The sequence below is a fragment of the Drosophila virilis genome, chromosome X (assembly GCF_030788295.1).
Source record: "Drosophila virilis strain 15010-1051.87 chromosome X, Dvir_AGI_RSII-ME, whole genome shotgun sequence".
NCBI lineage: Eukaryota > Metazoa > Arthropoda > Insecta > Diptera > Drosophilidae > Drosophila > Drosophila virilis.
The window spans coordinates 23,825,695-23,842,076 of record NC_091543.1 but is presented as its reverse complement, the minus strand read 5'-3'; the positions used below and the strand labels follow the sequence as shown (position 1 = coordinate 23,842,076).

Below are 16,382 nucleotides of genomic sequence, written 5' to 3'. Positions count from 1 at the left end.
GCAAAAAATGCTGATGAGAGCGAATTTCGTCGCAGGCGCAGCTGCAGCAGTAAGCATCTGGAAACATATTTACTTATACGGAACTGTTATACACACACTCACACATCCACACACAGACACCGTTATTATTACTAGACATATGTATAACACGCAACTACAATTTATTATGATATACAACTAAGTTTAAGAGATCTATACAAACCATAAAAAAAACTAAAAAAAAAATGGAAGTTACAGAAGATTATATTACGATTATTGTGTTATGTTTAAGGTTTTCATGCAAAACGAGAAAGAAAAAAAAATGAATAACAAACTGCGTAATTATAACCTTAAAAAACACCAATTTAAATTCCATATTCGTTCGAAATGTTTTAACTTTGTATCACAAAATTAGCAGTTCGTTAATATTTGGTCGCCATTTATTATTGTATTTTTCTCTCACACACACACACACACACAAACAAAAACAAAACTAATACGATTGCAGCAATAATAAAACTTGCAACACCAGTTTCTTATTTTTAAGTATAAAAACCATTAAACATGTCTTGTTGTGAGAAGACGCATCCTTACAAATTATATTATCATTAAAAACATACGAACTATATGCATATTTTTTTTTTTTTTCGCTCGCATACTTTGAATAAATACATATATTTTATGCACATTTTTATAAAACAAGCTTGCATGTTTTTTTTTTTTTTTTTGTAATTTTTTGTATTTGTATAACAGTTTGCAAGTAATTGGAAGCATTTTCGTACAGTTTTTCTTTGTAGAAATGTTTTTTGCTTTGCCTGACGAGAATCCGAAATTGCGAATTTTTTTTATTATATATTTTTTTTCTTACATTCTAAGCGCATTGGACGCAACTGTACTTTGCAAAAATAGTCGTGCGAGAGCAACTTGCATATACGCATAATTTAAGATATTACTACCATACATATACACATACATATATATATATTATATATATTATATACAACTATTGTGTTAAAAATACATACAAAATAATAATAAAAAAGAAACAAAAAATTATTAAAATTTCAGTTGAGTTTTTGCTTATTCAAAACGGGGCTGGTTCTCCTGCTAGTGGCTTAGGTGGCATCTGGCGGCTCCAGCTTCACCTCGCATCAAGAGCGCCCCATGCCAACCGTAGAGGGCATCATCACAGAGCCGATAGACCCGGCCGCACTGGCCAGAGTGCCGTGCAGCTGGACATGCTTGCGATAGTTGGTAAAGTGCTCCAGATACTGTTTAACCGTGTCCATCGGTTCGTAGATGTCATTCTGCTTGGCGTGCAGCTGCTGCTGACCCATTGCATTCATGATTGTCTGTGTGGTGAAATAGGTGGGATACTCTTTGGCCACACTGATGCCGAGGAAGCCCTGCAGCATTTCGCGTATCATTTCCCAGCAATAGGAAAGCGTTATGCAAGGCCTATACTCGATCTCAATGAGTATGCCTTTAAAGTGCTCCATCATGGTAACGGAGCCGAGCTTAATTACAAAGTCGCCATACTCAAAGCGAGCGCCGCGCGACTCAATTTTCGTTTGTTTCTTTGAAGTAAATGTGGAGGTCATTTTTAGCATTAGCAAATCAAATATGCTGTCAGCGACAAGGGCCACTTGTTTGCCAGTGCCATTGTCAATTATGGAGAATGTTGAAGCTGGATATTCGGAGTTGTGCAGCACATGTACGGCCCGGGTCGGGGTTCCGTGCTGTGGCGTTGAGATAAAAGTTTCGCAGTCCACCAAAAACTGGCCGGCATGTGTCGCGCCCAGTGAGAGCAGGCGCTTGCCCAGGTGATCCATGATGTGGGAACCAGATTTGCCCTCAGGCAGTGGATATGGTTGTAGCACAGTCACGCCCATGCTATTCCAGTTGTTTTTTTTTTGTTTATTATTTATAAGCAATAAAATTTGCACCAAGTTCAGAGATTGGTATGACCGCAAATCGTATGCGTCTAAATCACAAAAGTGAAAAATACCAAAAACTAAATATCGCCGCAAAATGTTGGTAAAACGGGCTTCCACGAATTGTTTGAATTGAGCCTGACTGGCAACGCCGACATTTGTAATTGCATTTTATGTTAATAATTAAGGAAATGTTTAATACAATATGTTGAAATATTAAATAGTCAAACTGCCATTATTTACCTCATGTTTCTATAAAAAATGACTATTTCTGTTAATTACATAAAAGAATATACAAAAATGTAGTAGATAAAATATACTAAATTTCGCTTTAAAAAAAGAGGTGTAAGTCGATTTTTATAATTGCAGCGCCCTTTTAATATTGACACGACCACGTTATCGAAAACAAAAGACGTCATTGGCGATATATCGATACATTAATAACAATTCATATCACATAGCTGTTGTTTGTGGGTGGCGCTGGCTGTGTCCTTCACAATTATGGCGGATAAACGCAAATACAAGAGATCGGTAAATGGAACATAACAAAAACTGAATAACCATAATGTAAGTGGGCATAACACAAATCTTTATCTGTATCTGTAGAAAGAGGAAATCGCCCGCGAATTCGATCTGCCCGAGCGCAAATCCAAAATAGCAACAATACTCAAGCAAGATGATCAGGCCTACTGCATATGTCGCACATCCGACTGCTCCAGATTCATGATGTAAGTTGTAATATAGCTACTTGACAATTGTTGTCAATCAATTGCGACTAATTGAACACTTTTTCAGTGGCTGCGACGGCTGCGAGGAATGGTATCATGGCGACTGCATTGGCATCACCGAAAAGGAGGCCAAGCACATTAAGCAATATTATTGCCGCAGATGCAAAAAGGAGAATCCGGAGCTGCAGACCATATTCCGTCTGGTGGCCACCGAGCGTGCGGCCGCCACGGCAGCTGCATCAACAGGTGGCGCCCACAGCGGATATGGAGCCACAAATGCGTCTGGCTCACTTGCTGGCCAAGCGGCTGCTGGCACATCGGCGGGCACCAGTGGGGGTGCGGGCGGAACTGGTCGCAAAAACAATAGCTTGGCCAAAGAAACGAAGGCAGCCAGACGGTGCGGCACATGCGAAGGTTGCCGGCGACCCAACTGCAATCAGTGCGACGCCTGTCGCACACGGGTTGGCCACAAGCCGCGCTGCATTTATCGCAACTGTGTAATGCAGACTGGCCACCCGGCTCAACCAGTGGCGGCGACAGGTCGCAAGCGGGAAAAGGGCAACGTTATCCAGCAGCAGCAGCAGCAGCGCAAAAGCAAAGTTTTGCGCTCCGACAGTCCAGAGATATTTGTGCATCCAGAGCTGGAGGGTTTGCGACAGTGTCATGGACCGAGCTGCCGTTGTCAGGCCCGACCGCAAAGTAAATACTGCAGCGACAAGTGCGGCTTCAATCTCGCTACGAATCGTATATTCCAGGTGCTGCCGCAGCGTCTGCAGGAATGGAACTTGACGCCCTGCCATGCAGCCGAGGAGAATCGCGAACAGCTGGAAGTCATCAGACAAAAGCAGTCTATGGTGCGCTTTGCACTCGCCGAGCTGGAAAAGCGCGCCGAGGAGCTCAACATGGTGGTGGACCGTGCAAAACGCAGTTCCATAGATACACAACGGCCGCAGGACAACGGCGATGTGGAGGACGAGCAGAGCATGTACTGCATTACATGCGGCCATGAGATACACTCACGCACCGCCATCAAGCACATGGAAAAGTGCTTCAACAAATATGAATCGCAGGCCAGTTTTGGCAGCATCTTTCAGACCCGCATGGAGGGCAATAATATGTTCTGTGACTTTTATAATCCGGCCAGCAAAACGTATTGCAAGCGCTTGCGCGTTCTCTGCCCGGAGCACAGCAAGGATCCCAAGGTTAGCGATACGGATGTGTGCGGTGCGCCGCTTGTGCACAATGTTTTCAATCCCACCGGTGAATTTTGTCGTGCACCCAAAAAGAATTGCTTCAAGCACTATGCCTGGGAGAAGATACGCAGGGCCGAAATCGATCTGGAGCGTGTGCGTCAATGGCTCAAAATGGATGACCTGATGGAACAGGAACGCCAGCTGCGGCAACAGCTCAGCTCGCGTGCCAATTTACTTGGCCTGATGCTGCACTCCACCTACAATCACGAGGTAATGGACGAGCTGGTGCGCAAGCAGCAGGAACATTTTGCCGAGCTCGAGAAGCAGAAGCGGCGACAGGCGCACTACCAGCAGGTGCAGCAGCAGCAGCAGCATTTCCAGCAGCTGCATCAGCAGAAACAGCAGCAGCAGCAACAGCAATTGCAACAGCAAAACTTACAACTACAACAACAACAACAACAACAACAACTTCAACAGCAGCAACAACAACAACTTCAGCAGCAGCAGCAGCAACAACAACAACAGCTTCAGCTGCTCTATCAGCAGCAGAAGATGCAGCAGCAATGACAAAAGAAGAAACCGCAAACAACAACAACGAAAAAAAAGAAACAAACACACAAGAAAGTTATCAACTAATTGATAAACGCTGCATACTTAAATATTAGTGCATGCTTATATTATGTTTTTAACGCGCTTAAGATATCCTCTTGTATGTCGCTTCTCTCCCCCCTCCCCCCGCCCCATTCTATACCATTAAGCAGACACAATAATAAAATTGACATGCACACAATATGTAAAATACACCGCAACCGATCACCATGGATATGAATATACATATATGATATTAACAATAAGTTGTGTGTATTACCGTTACCATCAGCAACCCGATCAACAGAATTTACTCACCGGCTGTTCTTATTCGTTCGCTTGCTCGCTCGCTCTCTCTCTTTCTCTCTGTCTACTCTCTCTCGTACTCGCTCTATGTTGTGTGCGGGAGGTTGCCAGGTGGCGGCAAATCGGCTACCCCTGCTCCTGTTTGTTATTGAAAACTAAGCATCAAAAATATTTATTGATAGCAACCTGTCGGCGACTTACACTGGGCCAACCAGTCCAAGTTCATATCATTCACATTGATGACTTCTTTCGCTCGTCTCGTTTTTTTCTCCCATTCTAATCTGTCGTCCCGCTTTGAGAGTGAGCAGCAGCAGCACACTATCTTAGATCCAATAGTTACATATACTATTTAAATGATCCATCACAGTGTGGCCATATTGTAGAATTCAGTATTAGGCTTAAGCAAAACAAACAGTTCAAAAATGCCATTTCTTATATGTAAGACATGTATGTAAATTTCATTTAGTTTAAGTTTTTTTTGTCCTCTGCCCTACCATTATTGATAAATCAAATAAATAAATGTGAATTGCATTGAATTTGTTTAAAATGCAGCGTACGCTAACCAGATCCGCGTGTCAATATGCCCAACATGTGAATGATGCGTCCTGAGGGACAACGGTACTCAGCCATAACCATAACCACCGAACCGATAACAGAAACAAGCACAGGCATACTCTACACACATACATACATATACATATATGTATGTATGTATATGTATGGTTATTGATATAGTAGGCTTTGGCGGAATCGCGCCAAAGACAGTGTGAAAAACATAGTAGCCAGGGCGTTAGACGTGTTGACCTTTAGAAATGTCGGAGACATTTGGCATCCATATTTTGTATACCTTCTACACAACTCGACAATAAAAAACACACAATTTTGTATTCAACTTTTGATCTTATTTTTCCAAAAATCACAACGCGAGTTATCCGAGACGGTATCCCTTATATATATGTATGCACAATTATTGCATATATATGTATATATATATGTATATATATGTATATATATGTGTGTCTGTGTGTGTGTATGTATATATATATATGTTCAAGTGCAGTACTCAAATTGAACAGCGTGATTCGAAAGTTTTGCGGGTCCGCAAGTGGAAAACGTTCAAATTATAAAGTCGCAGCAGTTAAACAATTACCTTCAATTCGGTTGAGAAGCGCGACATCCGTATTTTAACTGATGGCGGTTACCGAATAACGGATCTAATAACGAATACTGGAACTGATCAATCAATCCAATCAATCCAATCCAATTAATCAACCAACCAACCAATCAATCAATCAATCAATCAATCAATCAATCAATCAACCAAACAATCACTGCAAGTCTGTGTCGTCGCTTGCTTTTCGTTCCTTTTGCTGTTGCGTTGTTCAAAATCGTGTACTTATAAGAGGTGCGTCTTTTAACCGTTATTCGCCAATCGAACAGCACGGCAACTCTACAAATATCTTCCACAGTTACTTTTGGATTCGTGTTTAGTCTTGATTATTTTAACTGGTTTTTTTTTCGTGTTTATTTTGGTGTTTTTTTTTTTTTTTTTTTGTATTTAATGGTGTATCGTGTGCAAATTGTAAGTTGATGCTGTCAATACTCTAGCAGCTGCTTGTACCTCGATTGCCAGCGGTTGCCCCACATTCGGCTCGTCCAGGTGCCAGGCCCGCCCAGCTGCAGCAGTCGCCCATCCTTCAGTCGGCAGGTAAGTGACATGCCACATTTTGCCACTTGATTCTCAAAAGTAGCTCTGCCAAAGTCTGTTTAGCCCATTCTCTACACTACACTGTGCTGCATAAAATTGTTCCGTTCCCAAAATATATATATATATATATATCTTGAGCCACAGCCAGTGCATTTGTCGGATATAAAATGTAGGCTGCAATTTTTATAAACATTTAATATGTCAGATTTGAGCCAGAAACTCGGTTCAAATCACTTTGAAAATCAGCTTCAGCCAAAGACTACAAAAGCTCATACCCTATAAAAAATATTGGCAGCTAAGTTAGCTAGAAAATAGCTAAATTGGCTGCTCTATTGTCTTCTTATATTGATCGGCATGCAAGAGCAAGGGATTTGTAAACGGTTCGCTTTGAGGCCAATTTGCTTGGCTGGACAGTGTACACACATTTAAATGGGCTCAAATGGACTTCTTTGCGCATATTTATTGTTAAACAAATTCATTTTTGCTCTACGCCCGCCGATTGCATGCACGAGTCGATGGCGTTTGAGGCGTTGTTTGATTGTTTTCTGCGGGGCTGCCACTTGCAATGACAACAACAACAACGACAACAACAACAACAACAGCAGCAGCAGCTGCAACACATGAGGTTGCCCCGGGCACTTGAGAGTCCTGGTTCCATTTGTCCATTTGTTGGCATTGCTAGGCCAAATTGTTTGCCCCTGGGTCTTCAGTTTGTTGCTGTTGTCGTCGCCCACTTTCGCTTTTCGATCGATCTAACAATAATTCGGTTTCAATCAAATTGCCTCATGATTATTTGTTGTTGCAATTGTTGTTGTTGTTGTTGTTGTTGCCTTTTAACATACTTGAGCCGCCGTTTGCATATGGAGCCTGAGTCTGGGAATGCGAACGGCGACATTCACACGCGATGCTCCAAAACGGAGTTGCTATTTGGGAGCGATTTAAGGCGACAACAGCAACAACTTGCAGCAACTGGCAACAGCATGCACCTTAGTACACGCTCCCCCTCCCTCCAACTATCTTGCCACCCGCAGGCGCCATTAGGAGTGTTGGAGGGCTTGCCACAAACTGGCGCCCGCCCAGGACGAAGCCAACCGACGCCAGGTCGTGCGAAAAGTTGGTGGATTTGCTGACAATATCATTGCCATTCCAGAGCTGGAGGTGGAAAAGCGCAAATTTCGTCGTCGGCATCGAAAACTGCAGCAGCAGCAGGAGCAGGCGCAGCAGCAGGAGCAGACGCAGCAGCAGCCGCAGCAAACGGAGAGGCAGCGGGAGGCGCATCAACATCAGGCTGCTCATATGAGGGTCCGGAAGAGCGAGCCACTTCATCATCGGCCCTTGATCAAGGAGAAGCACAAGGAGAGGAACAAGGACAAAGATAAAGACAAGGAGAAGCTAATGGCCGAGCGACAATCGAATGCCCAGGAGCGACGCATTCATGAGCTAGACCAGAATGTGGAGCGTTACTTCGAAGTGCGCAAGGTAGGCAAATCGTTATCGATATCCATATCGCTATCGTCATCGATTATCGTTATCGAAACCATTATCAATATCGATATCGTTATTAATATCTATATCGTTATCGATATCGTCATCGATTATCGTTATCGAAATCATTATCAATATCGATATCGTTATTAATATCCATATCGTTATCGATATCGTCATCGATTATCGTCATCGTTATCGTTATCGGTACTGTGTAGCGCCTGGGCAAGGGCGCCTACGGCATCGTGTGGAAGGCCACCGACAAGCGGCAAAAGGACACCGTGGCCCTCAAGAAGATCTACGACGCCTTCCGGGATGAAACCGATGCCCAGCGCACATATCGCGAGGTTGTCTTCCTGCGCGCCTTTCGCCACCATCCCAATATTATACGCATGCTGGACATATTCAAGTACGTTCCCAGCCCAAAAAGATCCATCGCTTGGCTATGCTTTTAATGCTTTCTCTTGTCTAGGGCTGCTAACAATTTGGACTTTTATTTGGTGTTCGAGTTCATGGACAGCGATCTGCACAATGTTATCAAGAAGGGGGACGTCCTCAAGGATATACACAAGCGCTTTGTCATGTACCAGCTGATCAATGCGATCAAGTACATGCACTCCGGAAATGTCATACACAGGGATCTCAAGCCGAGCAACATTCTCATTGACAGCAAATGCAGGTAAGCCCAATCGATCTGATCCAACATGGCACATAGAGATCTTTGATCTAGAACCCAATCTTAAATACATCCCCAGTCAACCCGATAATAGTTCAACACAAACCCGAACCCAATTATATAATCTTCTTAAAAGCTGGTTAGGTTTCAAATAAAAAGACTTTTGGGTAAGATTCAGTGACAATGCAAAAAAAAAAACTTGGCACCAGCAACCATCTATTTGTCAGATGATAATTTCGGGTAGAGACAAAATTTAGCCCGTAAATTCGTTATGAAAATATTTACTATCGATATTTTCAGTAGAACGGGCGGTTGAAAAATGACAAGTTCAGGGATAATCTCAAGGCCCTGTCTTGGTTCGAGCCGAGAATTTGAGAAATCCTCCATTACACCGAAGCGTTCTATTTCGCGAGCGAGCACTACGATAGAGTACATTAATCGATATCGATTTTTATCGATAACTTGATAACTTGTTATCGACTATCGTACTGCGCGGGCATTAGGAGGAGCCTAAGTTCAAATCTCTCCCTTATAGGTTCCGAGATGCTTGCGTTCACAAATACAGACAGACGAATTGACTAGAGATACGGACTCGGCTAGATCGACTTTTAACGGGCTCGATATGTTAAAAATTTTGGTAATATATGATAGTCATATAATTATTCCGACAGACTCAAGGTGGCCGACTTTGGACTGGCGCGCACTCTGTGCTCGAAGCGGCGCAACAATGTGGACTTTGACTGCAAGGATGAGCTGGACAACGAGGCCATGCTGACGGATTATGTGGCTACCCGCTGGTATCGGGCGCCCGAAATTCTGGTGGCCAGTCGCAAGTAAGCGTTGAGTAGAGCACACTTTTATGTGAACTGAAATCTCTTGTGCATTCGTATAGATATACAAAGGGCATTGATATGTGGAGCCTGGGCTGCATTCTCGGCGAGATGATACGCCAGAAGCCGCTCTTCCAGGGCACCAGCACAATAAATCAGGTAGTTGACCCGTTGAATAACCACGCTGGTAGTACTTATTATTATAATTGTTATTGTTCTGGTTGACGGCAGATTGAGAAGATCGTGAATGCGCTGCCGGATGTGACGGAGCGGGACATCGAATCGATTGGAGCCAGCTTCGGCTCGGTGCTGCTCAGCAAGAAGATTGTGCGGGATCGCCGCCACTCGCTGGACGAGATGCTGCGCAACTGTTGCGACGATGCCATGTCTCTGGTCAAGTCGCTGTTGGTCCTGGATCCGGATGGCCGGCTGACCGCCAAGGAGGCCATCGCCCACTCGTATGTGCATCGCTTTCGCACTGCCTCCGCAAACATGGAGCTGCGCACGGACATCAAGCCGCCGCTCGACGACGATGTACGCTACGGCGTGGACGAGTACCGTTCCACGCTCTACGAGATGATTGCGCCCGACATGCGATCCAGTGCACGGCACTCGAGCACCACACAGACGACCCCAACAAATGGCCCCGAACTGCAGCCGGGCATCACCACGCGCGTCATCAGATCCGTATCGAAGTCCAGGTAAGTGGGCGGCACTAATTGCTTTGGCGTGGCGAGGCCTGGGCTCTGGCTACTGGGTGGTTCCTTTTGTTTGTGCAGGGCACGTCTCTAGCTGCTCGCTCGCTTTTGCAGATATCGTCGCTCAGTCACAGCGACGACCACGGCCAGTACAGTGGACACCACATCGACAACGACAACGACAACGACGACAACGGGGACAACCAAGACAATGACAACAATCAACTGCAAACAGCAACCGCAGCGAGCGGCATGCGCCAAAAGTGGGCGGGAAACGTCATCCTCCATGTCAAACTCAACCTCAGGCTCAATCCCAGCATCGTTTGAGTCGACAGCTAGAAAATCAAACGATTCACAGCAGCCAAGACAACGCATCGCTCGAGCTGCTCAGCGCCGTTCCACATATCCGTAATGTCCATAGCCAGCACTAAGTTAGGCTCCCAAATATTTTGAGTTCGCAGTTTCCGTACGATTACACTTATCTAAAATAGAATTTAATAGTATTACCAATTGAATGCACACTTCCGCTGACATCTACACGATCTTGGCATATCTAGAAAATGTTTGCAATAAAATATTTGGAGCATAAAATTTGAAGAAAAAAATAAAAAAATAGCAACTATTTTAGTTAGTTCGGACACATTAATATTATACTATGAGGCAGCGCTCCGGAAGCTCTATGCACCTGAAGCCTTCCAGCAAGGTGTTCGCCCTCGCCGACAATTACCCGTAATGCCACAAGCTTTGCTCATTCCACTTCCCATTCGCTATTCGTAGAGCACCCGCTGGCCATTTCCATGCAGCTGGCACTGGGCATGTGGAGCAGCTGCCCGAGAAGCCGATCACCTCGCTGACCAAGGCCTGGGCGGAGGAGCAACGAAAGCAGCGACACTTGGAGCAGCAGCAACACTTTCCACAGCGCTACCACCAGCAGCAGGCGCAACAGCAGCACCAGCAGCACCAGCAGCACCAGCTGCACCAGAACTGCCAGCATCAGCAGCCGCAGCAGCTGGTGCATCGCGGCAAGCGTTATGCGAACGGTTTCAATGAGGCCGCGCAGCTGCGTCGCACGGAACCGACGCATGTGGCACTGCGCCGGGAACTGGCCGCTGTGGCTGCAACGGCACCGCGCTGCGTCAGCGGTGGCCTGTGGCAGGCGCCAATTGGGCCAGCGGCTGCACCAACCGTCGCACCGCCAGCTGCAGCGGCAGCCGGGCCGGCGGCAGCGCAGCCACCGCTGCGCTTATGGACGGAACCTGTGCCGGTGCCCGGACCCTTGCCCATGCACGTGCCACCACCGGCGGAACCGGAGTCAATGGGCACCACGGCACAGCTGCGCGCGCGGGTTCGCAAGCTGCGCAAGGAGTGCAAGGAGCGGCGTCTGATCAAGATCAAGGAGGCAGAGTTGGCCAGGAGGGATGCCAAAATAGAGCTCGAGCCGTCGACCGAGGAAGAGCTCTCTGAAACAATAAGCCAACAATATTCGCAAATGCGCGACCAGACCATGTCCAATATGCATGCGGCAGACATGGTTAAATCGCATGCCGAACAACTGGCCCAGTCCCATGCTCAAGAGTTGGCCGATCTGCAATTGAGGAAGTACGCCCAGGCGCACGTCAAAACTATGGAACGGGTGGTGCCCAAAACAATGCAGTTGGCCCAGGCGCAGGCTCAAGCACAGGCCCAGGCTCAGCCTCAATCGCAGAGCCCGGCTCAGGCCCAGACTTTGGAGCAGCAATTGCGCAAGGATCATAAGCCCATCGACCTGACATCCGCCTTGGAGCGACTGAAGCTAGAGCATCAGGAGCTGCAGCAGAAGAAGTACAATATCAGCGAAGCCGATGCACTGAATCAACGTGCCCAACAGCAGCTAATCCAGAAGCATCAAATGCGTAAAATAGCCCAGGAAGCATCCGAGAGCGCACTGCGTCTGCTCAAGCAGCAGCGGCAAATGCAAATGCATCCGGATGATGAGGGCGACCGCTTCTATACGCCCGAGGGCACAACGCGACAGGCGGATTCGTTGTCGCAGGTGTCGGCGCCATTGGAGCCGGGCGAGCTCGGCGACAAGTTGGAGGGCAATATTAAAGCGTCAAATGCTTCGGCCGCGTTCGTTTGCTATAAGACGCGCCTGAGCCGCCTGGAGGAGGAGATGGCCAAGTGCAAGCGACAGCTGTTCCACTATGTGCAGGACAATCAGCAGCTGCTCACCAAGCAGAGTCTGCGCCAGCATATCGAGCGGTTGCTGCAGTCCTCGCCGATCCAGCCGCCGCAGCCACCGCCACCCCCACCACCGCCGCCGCCGCCGGCATCGACGACGAGCAAGAGCGAAGCTGGCTTGGATGTGCCTAAACTGGACCGGGACAAGCAGAAGCAGCTGCAAATGCGCGAGTTTCTGGCACGCGACGAGACCAACGCGAATGCCTACGAGCTGCCCGATCTGTGCAACGTGTACAAGACCAGCAGCTGCCATGCCCAGCCAATGGGCACACCAGATGCACGTCGTCCATTGTCACCCTCGATGCTGGACACAGCCGACATCGACAATATGCATGGCTGCGATGTTAACCAGAAAAGTGGCCAACAGGCAACGCACTTCTATTCCAATTACTTTCCGGAGCCAGTCAAGAATCAGGCGTTCGAGCATGCCTGGAACAAGCGGGAGCACACTCATGGACATAACGCCAAGCGGCATCATCAGTCAGCGGCGCCCAGCTGCGATCGCCTGCGCATCCAGGAGGCCAATTTCTATGACAACTTTGAGCCGATGAAAAACGATGAGCCGCATGCAACTCGCAAGTAACCAGACCTATCTATATACATATCGCCCCGGATCGGATGCCAAGCAAGTTTAACAATAACAATAACAAATACAACAAGAAAGAGAACAACAACTCAACAATGGAGAATTCAGCCAGGCACAGGAAACATCTTGCGAATTATACAAATATGTACACACATGCATATACATACATAATTAATGTGCCACAGCTTCGAATAGAGTTTAAAGTTTTACTTAGTTAGACTAAAAGAAAAACAAATTGTCTTCTTAATTGACTATTTTAAAGAAATGTTTCATACTTACCAGCATGATCCCAAGCTGAGCTGCGCCTTAGCTCTTCCTCAGACGCTTCGATTAGTCCGAAACTTTGGTTTTTCCAATTAGCTTCAATTAGGCCTTTTTATAGAAGTTAGTCCTAAGTCCTGGTTACTAGAAATAGTTAAAAGAGTTTATAATTTAGTTTTGTGGGTTTCTCAACAAAATCGAATCCCACTCTATTCTGGCTGGTAAATCAAGATTGTATAAGCCCTCACCTGGATTGAGGTCCAAATCAGGCTTGGCGAGACTTCACTTCTACAAAATTGCGTTGTTTATGGTCTAAATGGAAACACAATTAAAAAAAAAAATAAAAATCAAAACAAAATCAAAAAATATTTGCCTTAAATCTAAGAAATATTCTAATTGTACACGACATGAATTGAATGAAAGACAATTGAAATATTTTGCTTACAAGTACGCAATAAAATTTCCAAATTTTGGCCAACAAATCGAGTCTTAGATAAATGTACATGCATATTTTTGTTTAAGGGGATTTCATTTTCTTGCAACTTTGCTTTCACAGAGAACTTTTATTAAGCATATACGTAATTTAGTACCAGCAAATATAAGTACATGTATTTAGTAAATATATATCATCTATATGCTAGATATATTTATGTATATATATCGCTAGTCGCAAATCTGTAGGCAACTAAGCCCCATTGACTATCAAAATTGAACACAATAAAGCTCTATATAGATTGCAATGTATGCCTAAAGAATGATATATATATAGCTTATATTCTTAGGTCTGATTTTTCTCATTCTTCCATTTTAGTTGGTGTTGAGCTTAAGCGGGTATAAATACACATTCGATCAAGATAAATGAAAAATTCACTTGCAGATACAATAAAAGTGGAATATATATATATACATATATATATATATATTTATATAAAAGCCAACCGTGTATCTATCTAGCACTGCCTGTTAGCAAATGTAAATACTGGAATAACAATGCGCTTAAATATTACACAGAAAAATAAAAAACTAAGTTAAATTTGACTATTAGATTGAAACGGCATTCGTAGTGCTACGGCCGAGAATTGTGTATGTATAAGGTGAGAAAGGGGTTGCAGTGATCCAGATCTGGCAGACTGGGAGGCGATGTGGCCACAATTTGGAAGACCCCAACGACGATTGTTTTGCATGTTGTACGCGAATCGATGCGTTACGTTGCTTAGGTTTTTCGCTTCTGCTCCAGCTGCTGCTGGGGCAGCTCCTCCTGTAGCTGTAGTATGTGCTCCAGTGGCTGTGGTTTGCCATCCTTGTCAATAAGCGCCGGCTGCACGATGCCATCCTTGCGCAGCTTTTCCAACAAATTGACCAGCTGCAACGCCTCGTACTCTTTTTGCTCCTCGGTCATGCCCTCGAGCGGATTACGCTTGGGCTGCTCTACACAGCCGAGCACCGGATTGAAGCTCTGCTGTTGTTGCTTGTACTCCTCCGTATCGCTGTCCTCGCTGTCCGACGAGTAGTCGGCGCCCTCAATACGCCGGCAGTCGAGTACGCCGCGTTTGGCAAACAAGCCAGCCGCATTGCCATATCCCGTGTACTTGATCATGCGACCGACATCCTCTTTGCATAGTATGAATAGTAGCTCAGCGGCCAGGTCCCGCAGAATCATGGCAGGCAGCGTGAGAAAACGACAGAGATGGTTGCGTAGCTCATTGCCAATCTCTGGCCTCTTGCTGACGTCCTTCAGTGGCGGTAGGATCTCCTTTCGCAAATAGTGTCGCATGGTGCGATCGCTGCGTGCACACTTCACCAGCACCGTCAGCACTGGGGACAGCAGCTCGTGGGAGCTGGCCTCTGTCTCTTGCTGGGCGAGTCCACCACGCAGATAGTCTAACAGCACCGCCAGGCTGCGCACGTTGCGCTTCTCAAAGCACAGGGCACAGCATTTCGAGGCCGGCTGCGGCTCTGTAGTACCAGATGCAACGGTACACTCTTTCACACTCTCCGTTTCCGTGTCCGCTGAGTTACACTTGAGCGTCAGCTCGGTTAGGCAGCTGTCCGATATGTTGGTCAGCAAATTAATTGCGTGTGTCACAATGGCGCGTTCCCGTTCTGTGGATAGCCTGCCAAACCGCAATAGCAGTTCCCGCAGAACGCCTGTCAGATGAAGACTTTGAATTTCGTATTCGTTGGGGCTCTTGTCCGGCGCACTGGTCACCGTAAACATAACCTTCAGCAGCTCACAGATTATGTTTAGCTGCTCCTCGCTGGCAGCTGTGGCAGAATCCGCCAACTTGTCGTCCAACCATTTCGTCATGTAAGTCAGTCCATTGAGATCAATTTGTAGGCGTGTGCGCGCTGTTGGCTCCAATGCGGTAAGCAAAAACAACAGCTTCATATCATAGTATTCCAAAGTGCAAGGATAACGTGTCGATGAGGCGGTGCCCAAGCGCTTTACAAGCACATCGAGACTGTGCTGACGCAGACACTGGCGCCGGCAGTCGGCGCTTTGATACACCAAGTTACACAGGCATTTCAAAGCCTCGGCAATAACCTCCGCCTGGGCATCGTCAAGCTGTGGCTGTGCACCATCCTCATTGCTGCTGGCATTGATGCGCGCCAGTGATAAGAGCGTGCCCAGCTCCTGCTCGACGAAGTGCGTCTGCAGGCTGAACTCATCGCGTGTCAAAATGCGAACAGTGTTGAGACATTGGGCGTGCACCGATTGCAGGGTCGCGTCATCGAGGATGCCGAATATAGCCAGCCACAGGTCATGCCATAGGTTGTCCGTATGAAAGCTATCGAAGGTCAGAAGATCCGCATTCTGCGGGCGTCACCACAATCAGTCAATTAACAAATATTAGTCACAGCACGAAAAATAGTGGCTGGTGTGTGTTTTACCTTTGTATTAAACTGGCTGAGTATGTCAGCGATGTGAGCGGTATCCTTGCGTTCAAGTTGTTTCAGCTGCTCCGCATCCATGATGCCGACTGTAACAAACTCGTCAGTCGAAATGTGCGCTAATTGGATTTGTGTTTAATTGAATTGTATATGCAATTCAATGTCAATAATGTGCAAGTACTAAAATATACCGAGAAAAATAGTATAAAATACTAACGTGGTTGCTGCATCGATGTGGCCGTATATCTGGGCCAGTAGAACTTTTAAAATACCAAAAGCTTATGCCAAAATACTAGAT

At 46.1% G+C, this 16,382-nt stretch overlaps 4 protein-coding genes across 7 annotated transcripts; 2 read left to right on the top strand and 2 right to left on the bottom strand.

Moving 5' to 3' along the window:
* Positions 1 to 943: 943 nt before the first annotated feature.
* MED20 (Mediator complex subunit 20) lies at positions 944 to 1,963 on the bottom strand. The gene has a single exon (XM_002055304.4). It carries the CDS (start codon positions 1,869 to 1,871, stop codon positions 1,131 to 1,133), a length of 741 nt encoding a protein of 246 aa, XP_002055340.1. The 5' UTR covers positions 1,872 to 1,963; the 3' UTR covers positions 944 to 1,130.
* Positions 1,964 to 2,319: 356 nt separating this feature from the next.
* On the top strand, positions 2,320 to 5,259 carry LOC6631651 (CXXC-type zinc finger protein 1-like). Of its 2 annotated transcripts, XM_070208735.1 has the most exons (4): positions 2,320 to 2,444; positions 2,520 to 2,641; positions 2,709 to 3,340; positions 3,397 to 3,785. In XM_070208735.1, exons 1-4 carry the CDS (start codon positions 2,415 to 2,417, stop codon positions 3,648 to 3,650), a joined length of 1,038 nt encoding a protein of 345 aa, XP_070064836.1. In that variant the 5' UTR covers positions 2,320 to 2,414; the 3' UTR covers positions 3,651 to 3,785. The 2 variants fall into 2 exon arrangements, with proteins under 2 accessions (XP_070064836.1, XP_032295803.1); XM_032439912.2 differs by having other exon boundaries at positions 2,709 to 5,259.
* A 450-nt stretch (positions 5,260 to 5,709) lies between these two features.
* Erk7 (Extracellularly regulated kinase 7) lies at positions 5,710 to 13,171 on the top strand. 3 transcript variants are annotated; one of them, XM_070207322.1, is made up of 9 exons: positions 5,710 to 6,133; positions 6,198 to 6,436; positions 7,468 to 7,915; positions 8,140 to 8,330; positions 8,394 to 8,600; positions 9,269 to 9,430; positions 9,490 to 9,586; positions 9,659 to 10,128; positions 10,240 to 10,552. In XM_070207322.1, the coding sequence occupies exons 3-9, from the start codon at positions 7,733 to 7,735 to the stop codon at positions 10,535 to 10,537; spliced, it is 1,608 nt and encodes a 535-aa protein (XP_070063423.1). In that variant the 5' UTR covers positions 5,710 to 6,133; positions 6,198 to 6,436; positions 7,468 to 7,732; the 3' UTR covers positions 10,538 to 10,552. The 3 variants fall into 3 exon arrangements, with proteins under 3 accessions (XP_070063423.1, XP_032295637.1, XP_032295636.1); XM_032439746.2 differs by lacking the exon at positions 10,240 to 10,552 and adding an exon at positions 10,903 to 13,171 and having other exon boundaries at positions 5,712 to 6,133; positions 7,587 to 7,915; XM_032439745.2 differs by lacking the exon at positions 10,240 to 10,552 and adding an exon at positions 10,903 to 13,171 and having other exon boundaries at positions 5,712 to 6,133.
* Positions 13,172 to 13,735: 564 nt separating this feature from the next.
* ric8a (ric8 guanine nucleotide exchange factor A) lies at positions 13,736 to 16,263 on the bottom strand. The gene is made up of 2 exons (XM_002055307.4): positions 16,085 to 16,263; positions 13,736 to 16,007 (listed from the first exon to the last, which is right to left on the bottom strand). Exons 1-2 carry the CDS (start codon positions 16,163 to 16,165, stop codon positions 14,406 to 14,408), a joined length of 1,683 nt encoding a protein of 560 aa, XP_002055343.1. The 5' UTR covers positions 16,166 to 16,263; the 3' UTR covers positions 13,736 to 14,405.
* Positions 16,264 to 16,382: the final 119 nt, after the last annotated feature.